General features: G+C 37.9%; 2 protein-coding genes across 2 annotated transcripts; one reads left to right on the top strand and one right to left on the bottom strand.

Annotated features, from left to right (window-relative positions):
- The first annotated feature begins 1,048 nt into the window (after positions 1-1,048).
- Positions 1,049-8,423, top strand: LOC149679574 (ileal sodium/bile acid cotransporter-like). The gene is made up of 5 exons (XM_089835403.1): positions 1,049-1,356; positions 3,660-3,865; positions 5,202-5,409; positions 5,465-5,725; positions 7,126-8,423. The coding sequence occupies exons 1-5, from the start codon at positions 1,195-1,197 to the stop codon at positions 7,264-7,266; spliced, it is 978 nt and encodes a 325-aa protein (XP_089691529.1). The 5' UTR covers positions 1,049-1,194; the 3' UTR covers positions 7,267-8,423.
- Positions 8,312-12,243, bottom strand: LOC149679573 (uncharacterized). The gene is made up of 11 exons (XM_089835690.1): positions 12,240-12,243; positions 11,804-11,887; positions 11,383-11,435; positions 10,587-10,640; positions 10,509-10,529; positions 10,389-10,409; positions 10,240-10,269; positions 8,718-8,781; positions 8,584-8,648; positions 8,449-8,502; positions 8,312-8,381 (listed from the first exon to the last, which is right to left on the bottom strand). The coding sequence occupies exons 1-11, from the start codon at positions 12,241-12,243 to the stop codon at positions 8,346-8,348; spliced, it is 486 nt and encodes a 161-aa protein (XP_089691816.1). The 3' UTR covers positions 8,312-8,345.
- Positions 12,244-12,959: the final 716 nt, after the last annotated feature.

Here is a 12,959-nt window from a genome sequence, read left to right as displayed (position 1 = left end):
TTTCAGATTAAAAGAATTTTTAATTTATCATATCACGAGAAGTAAATGAACCGACATTATCAATGAAGGGATAGATATATCGTTAAATTTGAAACACGCAATTACCATAAGTTAATAAAATACGTTAGTACGTATAAATACAATAATAATTTTTCAATAACTTAAAAATTTTGCCTTATGAAATGATAAATACATGACAAAAAGTGGCTTTGTCACCTCAAAACAAAATCCTCAAAATTTCGCGTTATCTAAAGTTGAAGTTAGTAAAGTTAGTTCCCTGTGACTTAGCTTAGAAGATGAAAAGTATACAGGAAATAAGGCTTAGGATTAGGCCTAATCTTATTCTTAATGCTATTGATAAGCGCTTTTGCGAGAACCATCCTCTCACGTAACTATGTCTATGACGCAAAAGGCAAAAGATAAATAATCCCAGACCTTTTCAAATATGAGAAGATATTTTTGGGTGAACCTGATTTTTAAATTGCTTAAAAGTTTTTAACACAACTTGATTTACTTTAAAGGGTCTGTAAAGCGGGATTGGCGGATGGGTAAAAATTATTTGAAATAAGTCGTGACTGAGGAAAGGCGTGGTTCAAAGAAACTTTGTTCGTTTTATTTCGAAAACTACCACATCGGGGAATTGGCTCTGAAATCTCGCGAAAAACAAGGACTTGGTGTCCAGTCCCACTCCATGTTGAGTCCTTGTGTCTTGACGTCTTGTAGTGCCTGTGACGTATTTCAATTAATTTTAACCCATCCGTTGATGTCCTTTTCACAGTCCCTTTAAAGACAAAAATGCACCCTACCTCACTAAATTCTGCGCAAAAATAGAATTTTAAATTAGACTTGCCCTTTAATTTTCACGCTAGGTGCTCTTAAATCTATGACCATTAAGGACATTAGATGAAAAAAGGAGAATTGAGTGGTGGGTAGGAACAGGATGAAAAAAGAACTCGATAACTTCGGCTTATTTACTTCTGAAATAATGAAATGCTATACCCTTATGTTATTATTAGTTTCAGTTGATTCAGCTCTGTGTAGAAGCAATTGAGGCCTTAGTAGTCGAAGTTCAAGAATGTGTTTAACAAGGGCACTTTTTCAAGACGTTTTAAAATAGTAGCCTTTGAACCATCTTAATCTTTGCTATACTGTACTGTTGAGTTTTGGGTTAGCCTTCATTGTGTAGTTTAAATCATGAATTTCACTACGGATAACTGTGATTTAAATTTAAATTTAACTTTAAGTAATTCAACTGAAAATGGAGTTCCACTTATTAAAACAATACACGACGTATTGATCGTTACGCTCTTAGTAATGATCATGTTTTCAATGGGATGTTTAATCACAATCAATGAGGTAAAGATTCTAATTTTACATTTCACATTAAGTTTAAAACTACGTAAGATACTAGCTGTGTAATTTCAAGGCTATGTAAATTTAGCAAGCTAAAACATATTTTCTAAATAAAACCATGGAGGCTGTATTACAAATTTTACAATATAGCTTCAATGATAAAATCTTGGAGGATAAGGGGAGCTGGAATAGTAATGTTGTAGGGCCATGTGTGGAAATGAAAACTTGTCTCCCAAGGGCCACAGTAACTTTCGCACGCCCCTACCTTTGATATGGGATTATTAGAAGCTAGATCTCATGAATTAGATTATATTTGTCAGACACAGGGGGCATTGTCGACGTTTTCATACAAAACGCCGAGGATGTTGGGAGGACTTACGTGTCCTTAGATGGGAGTAGACTGCGTTATATGTATGGAGATCCCTACTCCATCTCAACTCTTTCCTCTAGGAAAATTACTTCCCTTGTCTTGAAATGTATGTTGTGCTTTGAAAGGCTGGGTTTTTTTCATCCCTCTACACATACAGGGTGTTTCTCAAAGGTCTGTCAGTAATCAAGGGTAGTGTTCTTTGAACGAGATCAAGTCGAAAATGTTTTATGCCATTTTGCCCTAGGGGCAACCGTTTCTCAGCAAGACCGGATTAAGCAATTTTTGCACCCGGGGGCTGATATAGTAAGCGCCCCCTTAAGTAGAGGAAAAAGGAACAGCAAATTTGCTGAGGAGGAATAGTTTAACTCACAGCGCCTCCAACAAGCCTTGAGCCCGGGGGCCAGTGCCCCCTCGGCCCCCCTTTAATCCGGCCCTGTTTCCAAGTTATGATTGGAGTGTTTTACAGATGATCCCTTATATTTAATTAACAAACTGAAGGACAATGATTTCTAATTGAATTAAGGGGTCATCAGTAAAACACTTCCCAGAGAAATTGAAAACGGTGGTCCGGACAGCAAAATGCCATAGATTATTCTCGACTCGAAAACGATTTCTCAAAGAACACCCTCCATAATTTATGGCAGACTTTTAAGAAACACCATGTATTCAACAAAGTTCAAGTAACTATCTCATTCAGAGTCACGCTATTCGTTGTTGTTGTTACTATACGTTGCTTATGATATAAAGGGTTTTATGTTGCAATAAATGTCTATTAAATGAACTTCTAACCTTGTTTTTCGATATATATCTACTTATATTATTTCTCAGAAACTCTGATACCCGGAATTTATGATATTGGATTTTTCGCGACCTCATTTTGGGACACAAAGTATTCGTCCTTAGCCCCAATTTTGCAATATTGATTTTGACTTCAAGTCATAAATTTCCCGCAAGTTGTTTGGAAAACAATGACTTTGTTTGCTTTCATAAATTCTCCAATTTTTTCTTAATACTTAAGACTTTGTATTTCGCTCTTAGAACCGTCGTAATTTTAGTTAGAACAATGACGATTTCAATTGTTTCAATGAGATAAGAGATAGGAAACCAAAGTGTTTACAGGGATAGATGTAATTTTAGAAGCAGGAATGGAGAACAGAGTAATATGGGCACGCGTCAAAGTCCCGGACCCCCTTCTCTGGGAAGGGGGGGGGCGTATGAAAGAAGAGGCAGGTCATAGCGACAGAAGTAAAAAGGAATTACGTATTTTTCGTTGTCCCCATCGGCAACGTCATCAGAACGTAGTTTAAGTGAGCCAATAAGATAATTTAAAATTTTCGTTACGTGTTGGAGGGAGGGGCTCTATACTCGGCTATGAGTCGGACTGAAGTAAATACTAATCGTTCTCCATTCCTTCTTCTAAAATTAAATCTATCCGTGGTGTGTAAGATCGTTGGAATTTCAGATTCGAAGCTCTATGCCGAAAGAAAATCCACTTTCAGTATGGACTAAAAGCAAGTAGTCCACTAAGCCTCTCGAAACCGTATCGTTAACGTAACGTCACGTATCCAAATACGAACAGAACGCCAACTGATGACGTTTTTTAAACGATGCTTTCGGACTTATGTAATGGGCGCCCTCTTTCGGATGATTTACGAACTTAAAACGGTAACGATACGGTTTCGCAAGGCTAAGTGGACTACTTGCTTAAGATTGTAAACTTTACGTGGTTTGGCGTTACCATAACCATATGGCACGTGCAGGGGAGATTAGGGTCAAGGTTATTCTAAATTTCGCATGTGTTCATGATTGATCAAAAAGCTAATGGTGAAAGGCAGTAACCTGACCCCTTTATATTCATAATGTTTTAGGTTTAGGCCTGTCTAGGGTTAGGTTAGCTTGCTGTCTTCTTGTAAGAGTTTCATGGTTTTGAATTTAGATATGGGTTCACTTACGTCGACCAATAGGAGTACTTATCGGCATGGTCAGCCAATTCGTGCTACTACCATTCGCGGCTTTCAGCTTAGTCAAAATTTTCGGAACTGATTCGTTACAAGCCACAGGAGTACTAATTTTGGCGTCTTCACCCGGAGGTGTCTCTTCAAATATTTTTACTTACTTTACCGAAGGAGACCTATCTCTAAGGTAAATATAATAAATTAGCTAAACTATACCGACCCCGCCCGGGTTTTAAAGGCCGACTTCCAGCGAAAAGGGTTCTAGCGAACTGAAAACCGAGCATCGAGACTAACAATGAAGCGACCGTGCCGATTTTTGAAGCCCCACTGGGGCAAAGGTTGGAAGGGTTCTCGCTAACTGAAAGCCTTGCAATGTGGTTCTAGCTAACTGAAAGCCTTGCAATGTGGTTCTAGCTAACTGAAAGCCTTGCAATGTGGTTCTAGCTAACTGAAAGCCTTGCAATGTGGTTCTAGCTAACTGAAAGCCTTGCAATGTGGTTCTAGCTAACTGAAAGCCTTGCAATGTGGTTCTAGCTAACTGAAAGCCTTGCAATGTGGTTCTAGCGAACTGAAGATGAACAACAGAAATCCTTTTAAATTTATTTCCTCTCGAATTTTTGCTTTCCCCAGAAGGAAATTCTCTATTGCGTATCTCAAGTTCGCTAGAACCACATTGCACGGCTTTCAGTTAGCTAGAACCCTCGGCACGGTCGCTCCATTGTTAGTCTCGATGAGCACTCGGTTTTCAGTTCGCTTGAACTCTTTTCGATGGAAGTCGGAATTTAAAAGAAGATGCTAAACACTAAACAGCCTTTGAGTCCAACCCTATTAAATATCTGCATGATATTTTTTACTAATTTCAAATTCAATGCAACGATGTTTTTAATCATAAAGCTAATTAAATTATACTGGTCTAGAAATTGAATGTCCTTAACAGGCTTAATGGCTAGGGGTTGGCCTACGTTCCAACCTTTGACCTTAAAGGCATAGTAGACATTTTTCTTTTTTAATCGAAAGAGCGTATAAAATAATGAATATATCAATTGGAACCATGTGTCTATCTACAATATTAAAGAAGATACGAGTGAATTTAGCTTTAGTAATGGATGGCACTACGCGTTAGGCTTTCCCGCGATGCACTGGGGAGTACCCCTATTGGAGGCCTAGTACCAATTGACGTTTTCTTCTAACAGGGATACTCCCCAGTGCTTCACGGGAAAGTTTAGGCGTAGTGTCCATTACGGAATTTTAATTGCTTGTATCTTCTTTAATATTGTAGATAGGAACATGGTTTCAATTGACATATTCATTATATAAGCTCCTTCGATTAAAACGAAAAAGTCTTGCCTTCAAGGAACTCAAGAAACCTTCCTCAGTCACTGTTCTGGCAGCCATAATTGGTGGGTTTCAGCTTTCCCCCCTGCATTCAAACCACAAATATGGCCGTGGAAATCATCTCACGAATTTTAGCTCCTCTCCGAAACATGGTCTTTGAATTTTCTTGTCACATTTATCCATTACAGCGTTTCTATGACAACTTGTTCAACTATCTTGGCACTAGGTATGATGCCCACTAATGTATGGCTTTACGGGCAACTAATTGAGAGCCAAGGATGCATTAAAATCCCGTACAGTAAGATTGGCCTCTCCATAGTATTTGTAACCACTCCAGTCGCATTTGGTATACTGACCAAACGGATATTACCCAGAGTGGCCGAAATCTCCTCAAAAGTAAACTCAACCCTGACCTTTAGAGATCCTTTTAATAATATTTTGAACTCGGCAGGTTGGTACTTACTGCGGATTTGCGCTGATTTTTTTAGCGCAAGCGCTTGAACTAATCATCTATCCGGATATCTTCAGCACCATCAATTCGGACCTATACGCCATACTGCTGATCTTACCAGGAGTTAGTTTTATTTTGGGGTATGTCTTAGCCCTGGTTTTTCGGCAGACGCCAAAAATACGACGTACCATCGCCATGGAATGCAGTATGCAGAATGTTGGACTTTCATTGACTGTTATTGCCTTATCGTTTTCTTATCAGGTGCGACAGGGCCAGAGTAAATCAACTAAGAGTTAGGAACTCGAGAAAATTACAGTTTCCTTATGTGATTTTACAATCTTTCTACAAAGGAGAGGGATAGAGTTACCTACAACGTTGCAGTCTGTACCCCCATCTACGGCAACGAAGTCTTCCCAGCATGCTCAGCGTTTCGGTAGGGTCGTACTCTACGGAAACGTAAAGGATGCCCCCTTTGTCTTGAAAAGAGAAGCTAGTTCTCATTGAAATACAATGGCGCTATAAGGCGCAGCATTTAACAATCGCCTCTTCCGAAGAGTAAGGGGCGTGCACTGGGTGACTTTCATTGCCGCAGGTCGGCCATCCTCATTACCACTCCATCTCACCTATTTTCTCCCTCTTTAAACAAAACGTTATTACAGTGCGTTTATTTATGGTACAGTACCAAAAACTCGAAGATGGTTCCTGTATCTTAAAATAAAAATAGATGCTAGTTTTTATGCAATAAATGGAAAACAGTTTCCAAAAAAGACGCTACGCACAAGCACTCGCAAGTCCCTTACCATAGGTAGAAGCGTGCACAAGTCGCAATGTATCCTTTGTGAGACATTTTCCCAAGCACAAAGCCCACCAACCAGTCTGAGAAATAGCACACTTCCTCTGGTCCGAAACCAGTTTATTTGATTATTGACTGGACCAGTTTTTAGATCAGAAATTGCGGTTTCTGATCCTTTTGACCAGTTTATTTTTGCAGATCTATAGGGAAACTAAGGTGGGACAAGTTGAAGGACCGGTTTATTATTTTGGACACTATGGGATCACTGGTCCCAATTAAGGAATAGTTTAAATTATATTCTTATTTCCCAGACTACCACCAACATATGGGGTGGCGTAGCGGTTAGCGCTTTCGCCTCGCAGCAAGAGGATCCCGGGTTCGATCCCGGACTGTGGCACCGGGTGAAAATCTGGGAACAAATCCTTCTGCGTAGAGTTTGCAAGTTCTCTCCCCGCTTGTTAAAGGAGTTTTCCTCCGTGGTCTAACCCGGTTTCTCCTTTCCATCAAAACTTGAAGAGGTTAACGGTAATAGTTAGTATAGGGCGCTGTAGGTTAGCTGTGCATTGGGGCTAGCCACCACCCCTCTATCCATTGTAAAGTGACCCACCTGTAAATAAGCCACAGGCTTAGTGTGGAAATCCCTTCGTAGGCAAAAGCTTAGATTAGATTAGATTAGATTTAGTCCATCCAATTCTCCCCATAAACATCAACGCAACCTGAGGTGCTTTGATCGTACCCTGTTTACAAATGTCTGTTCTTCTTATGCAACTGAAATAACCATTGTTAAAGTTCCTCAATCTTAGTAATTTACTCTCGCAAACAAATTAATAGGTTTAATTACACATTTTTATATTTGACTATTTTTCAGACGCAAAAGTCAGTAATTGCATTTTCATATCTTTACCCGGTGCCTATGTTAGCAACTGCCACTATCGCGGTAATCGTATATAAAGTATATAAAAGATTTCACGTTGAAACCCAGGACGTTTCTAAGGAATTACCAAAATAATGTAACAATTAAATACCTTCAGTTTCTTTAAATTAACATAACTATAAAAGAATCGGTGGAGTGGACAAAAAGCTTCTAATACGTCAATTATATTTTTTCTTTATTTATTTTTAAACACAATAATAATTATTAATGTACGCCATTTAACTGGAACAATGATCTTCTTAGTTAGGTTTGAACACGCACTCAGGCTGATATCAAGGAACACGTGTTAAATTAAACATTCAAGTTTGCATGTAAGGCTAAGTAATATCAAAGGCAAATAAAATTAACAGAGAGAGAGACGCTTCTGACAAAGGTCTAATGTTTTCGACGCCAAGACTAGCTTTCTCTCTAGCTTCTATGGTCGACCAATCAGCGTTCACTCAAACGAAAATAGTTCGACTTCAGAGGCACTCGGTATATTTATAATTTGGTTTGTCCATGCTACTATCGTTAATATTTATAGGTAAGTTTCCCTCTACTATACCGCGGGCGGGGGACAATAAATATCTTCCGTTATCTATGAGGCAAAGCTCTCACGTCAACTACGAACACTTTCTGAAATTCATATTTGCCTTTCATCATATCTACACTTACTTTCAGACGAAGGGCATATTTCATATGTATCTGTCAAGTAAATGTTAGCAAAACGTTTAAATTCGAAAATAGGCTGACGAATTTGTTATAACTTATAACTAAAAAAACGATTTGTGGCTGACTTACCTCTTCTAGATTCCCAAGTGTCTAAAATTATAAAACATAAAAATTAAAATATTGGCAGGGATAGATGTAATTTTAGAAGTAGGAATGGAGAACAGAGTAATGTGGGCGCGCGTTAAAGTCCCGGGCCCCCTTCCACGGGACGGAGGGGTATGAAAGAAGAGGCGGGTCATAGCGATAGAGGTAAAAAGGAATAACGTATTTTTAGCCGTCCCCGTTAGCAACGTCATCAAAACGTAGTTTAAGTGAGCCAATTTTCGTTACGTGTAGCTCTATACTGGGCTATGACTCGGACTGAAGTAAATACTAACCCTTCTCCATTCCTGATTCTAAAATTACATCTATCCCTGATATTGGTGAATTTAAAGTTAAAATGGCTAATAAATACTTACTATCAACGTTTTATCTTTAAACTGTGAAATTAGAGTAATAAAATAATGTTTTGAAATATATAATTAAGGTAATTTTTCTATCTTTTACCTCGCAGGCCATTTCCATTTTTTTCAACATTGCAGGGCGCTCTGCTAGAACTTTCTGTTAAAAAGATATCAACAAGTGTCATAATTAAGTAGTCGAAATTAACGCTACCATCCCTTTAATATGTTTAAAGCAGACCTTTTTACAAGCATCCGTCATAAGATATCCCACTTTTGACAGATAAATCATGTAATTTTCAACATCTATAAATACAGTTTTTGTTTCTCTTTATTTTTAGTTTAATCCCATATTTTAAACAATTTGTGGAATACCTTCTTGCTTTTGGCACGATTTTTCAACGTCATCGAAGCACAGGTTGGACGACATGCATATTTTCTGATATTGGTATGTAATAATAATAGAAGTAAGATAAGGGACTAGAAGTAAAGTGCTCTAGCATTGGTAGTAGATCCTGGCACTAGTGAACAAATTTGAGGATTTTATGCCGTTTCCATCGCGCCTACACTACAGAGAAAAGAATTGGTCGAGTTCCAAAATATTTCCTATTCCCCTTCCTCTGAATCTAAAGCCGCGGAACACGGACGCGGGTGCTTGAATCTAGTTCGGCCGTCTACCGCCACGAGCGTCTGACGTTTTGGAGGGAAAATTCAGAAACCGCTACTAGAGGGCCAACTGTTGGTGTGTTATCAAGAATATTCACTTTCGCCAAGTGAAGAATTTGGTTAGCTCGATACTTCTAGTCCCTTATCTTACTTCTGATAATAATAAAAATGTACTTTAAAGGGTCTGTATTGAAGACGGCGAACCGTTGAGTTTCTTATTTTTAAAAAAGTCGTTAACGACGTCACAACTCCCCGAAGGAAGCAAAACAAAAGTTTTTCCGAGAAAAGAATGTAAAGAAATTTTCCTATTTTTGTTTTAGTAAACCCTATCCGACAGGAGAAACAATAGACCCAACCAACAAATAAACAAGTTGGCATGGGATAGGATCACGTGACTAACGAAGTTGACTGTAGTACCATCTGTCGTTGAGCGACAAAAATAAATTTCCTATTTTTCTGATTGTATTAGAGTCTGACTCTTGGGGTTCTGCGCATGGCAAAATCAAGCCAATCAGGTTCTCCCTTTCTCGCCTCAAAACCCAAGAACGAGATCTGAGCCGTTATAAAAATTTAAAATATTTGTTGGTTGGGTCTATTGGGCCAATCACAGCTCCTTTGCTTTGTCGACGGTTCTAGCAAACGCAGAGGGGGTCTCAAAATCTCGGAAACGCCGGAGCTGGGCGGTTCAACGGATGTGTGGAACCGCTTTAAAAATTACAACCACGAATTAATTCGTCTATGGCGCGTTTTACATCAGTTGCTGACGTCAATGATGGTGGTGGGGGTTATCTTTTTCAAAAACAATTTCAACGGTCCACCGACCTCTTTACAGTCCCTTTAATTGCCAGGGGGGGGCTATATTTCAATGGTGGTGGGTAGCTAGAATGCTACATCTAACTGACAACGCCCTATAGAACCCATCACAAGTTTCAATTGAAACTCTAACAGACTAACTACTTGCAGCAACCAACACATAAACGGAAGGTCGCCTTACTAGGTTATTTCCGGCGTGCAATTCGCGCCAAGAGGCAACGCTAGGCGGAGCCCGAGTTCACTACACGCGGGAGGCTAGTCGACTCGTGCTGATTCGATCTAGCGGTGTTTCTTGGCGCGATTGAAAAAAGCCAAGAAAGCCGCCCAGCGCCTCAGGCGTTTGCTTCTCTTTTGGAATTAATGGAATGGTCTATATTGTCATTCATAGTTAAATAGAAATGAAATTTGTATTACTTACTCCCATTTTTTTGCCATATTCTTTAAAGACCTAATGTTATATACATTTATAAAAACATCATTCGATACTCTACAACATCGAGGGGCCAATCACTCGGTGTAATCCGAAAGAGATTAGCCCCTCTAACAAAGTGAAGGGACTACTCTTACCTCATCCAGAGCATCGCAAGTCTAAAGATTGTTTAATTAGATTTTTATTTAAAATTAAACTAATATTAAATAAATAAATAAATAAATAAATAAATAAATAAATAAGTAAATATGTCTCACCTTTTTTATATCATCCTTTCCCTGAAATTTAAATTGAATTAATAGAGATTAAGTGTAGCTAACAGTGCTATAACTTACCGCGCATGCTTCGACATATTTTTTATTTATTTCGTCATTGATTCCATGTTCTCTCTGTAAATTACAAATAGGTATAAGTACAGTTTAACGGACAGTTTTTTAAATTGAAAATAAAGTCGATATTTGTATTCAGCACCTTCAAATTATTCAGAAACAATGAAATTTATTTGTCGAAATTATTTGGGTTAGCAAAACGCTTACCAAAACCTTTTGAACTAAGCCATTTACGGTTTAGCACATGAATGAAAGCGTGTAAGTCTTAGATTCAGGTTAGGTTGAGCTAGGTGAAGTTAGTGATATTTGAAAAAATATTCTACATTACAATTTTTCGTGGGCCCGATATAATACTCCTTGGTTTTTCAAAAGATTTTTCGACAAATATTTTTAGTTGTTTCTAGCTATTTTGAGGGTGATGATGAATATCAACTTTATTTTCTATTTTAAAGAGTGCCTGGTAAACTGCACTTGTTCCGATTGCCTTCGTTAAAGGGAGGGTGAAAAGGAAAATCAAGTAATTTTTATCGATTCTTCTACTAATTATAAGACCAGTCTGCATAATGAAACATCCAATAAATAACACAGAATGATTTACAACGACCCCCGTCTCGTGGAAGGGGGGTCCGGGACTTTGACGCGCACCCACATTACTCTGTTCTCCATTCCTACATCTAAAATTTAATCTATCCCTGTGTTAATATATTCATAGTTACTAGGTGAAATAATTATTATATACTATTAGATTATTATAAATTATTATGTAATGAACACATTTTGATTGGAAAGAATAAAATACTACCTTCTTGCAGTCTGCGGAATAATTTACGCTTTGACTTGCTTGAAATGACTCGTCTAAGAAAATATAGCAAAAAGATTTAAGAATTAGTACAATATACACCAGATTTTCCGTCTTTTGATACTGTAACAAGTATTATTACTAAGAGCGTTGTACCCAGATGCAACCATAAAATATTTGTAAATTTTAATAATATTTTTAATTAATAATTTAATATGAACAAAAAGCGATATATCGGTTCGAAGTTAATTTACCGATTTTGAATATTAATCGGTTAAAATCGGTATCAATTCTAGTATAACTTCGATAGCGACATCAGTTAATTTACGATATCGGCCATGTATATGAATCATAATTTCATCTCGATAGAAACGCTCCTTTCCTAAAATACATGTTGAGACATTAGACAAACCATCAATCTTACAATGTTTTCCGCAAATTGACTCAATCATCACTTTACCCACTTCTGCAGTACTCCCTTCTTTCTCAACTTTAGCTATAACTAGCCCTAATCCAACCAAACCGAAAATACAAACGAACATTTAGCCTTTCAAATTTGAAATTATTTTAAACGCTCAATTCTATTTTAAACATAAGATATTTTCGAGACTAAATCCCATTTGGTTTAATGACTTTTTCTCCTAGTTAGTTTGTAAATCGTTTATTTTACCACATTTAGTTAAGCAAATATTAAAGGATTTTCGCAGACGTAAGCGAATCACTACGCTCAAAGGCAAATGGAAATAACCGAAAGTGAGGCAGGGAGGAGACCGTAGACGATATGCGGGATTCGTTTTACCTCTGAGCCAAAGAAAAAATATTTACCGTTCCCCCCTGCGTAGTACTAGGGGGAACCTTACCCATGAATAAACCTCTTAGATGTAACTAAAAAGAGAAAGGCACAAGGGGAAACTTTGCCATCCATCTCACTTCTTGGCGCCTGCGCTCTAGGGGTTTCAAATCCAGAGAGTGCGCAGAGACGGCAATAGATAGATCCCCTTCGATATTGAGGACTGCCTACTCCCTTTTTTACATCGAAGAGGTTGATATTATCGCTTACTACCTACTTTTACCAGGAGATTTATGATCAAAAAGAAACAAAAATTGTTCTACCGAAACAAATTTCCTTAAAAGTCGAACTATTTTCGTTGTAGAGAAGTAAAAGATAAGGAAAGAGATGAGTAGAACTTTGATAAAAGAAGCTAGAGAGAAAGAGATACTTTGCTAATACTTAGCACTACAAAAGGCTTTCCGCAACCCCAGCATCTAAATACTTTCCGTTATTTGTGTTTGCCTTCGATATTTGGTGCACACGCGAATGTTTTACAAGGTAAATTATAGGAAAATTATACCATTTTGTAGCAGGTTCTACAAGACCATAATACAGGGTGTTTCTGATAAGTCTGCCATAAATCAAGGGGCGTGTTCTTTGGGTCAAACTGAGTGGAAAGTGTCAAAGAACATGGGGTGTACAAGAATTTGCAACGAAGATATGGCCCCCCAAACATTGGCCCCTAAAACAAGAAAATATTCGAAAATGTAGACTAAAACAAATTCAGCCTTATCAACTTGTTTAGAAA

This window comes from Phalangium opilio, unplaced genomic scaffold (assembly GCF_054372755.1).
Source record: "Phalangium opilio isolate 3A_F unplaced genomic scaffold, DU_Popi_V2 ptg000041l_1, whole genome shotgun sequence".
Taxonomy (NCBI): Eukaryota; Metazoa; Arthropoda; class Arachnida; order Opiliones; family Phalangiidae; genus Phalangium; species Phalangium opilio.
This window is presented reverse-complemented; position numbering and strand designations above follow the sequence as displayed.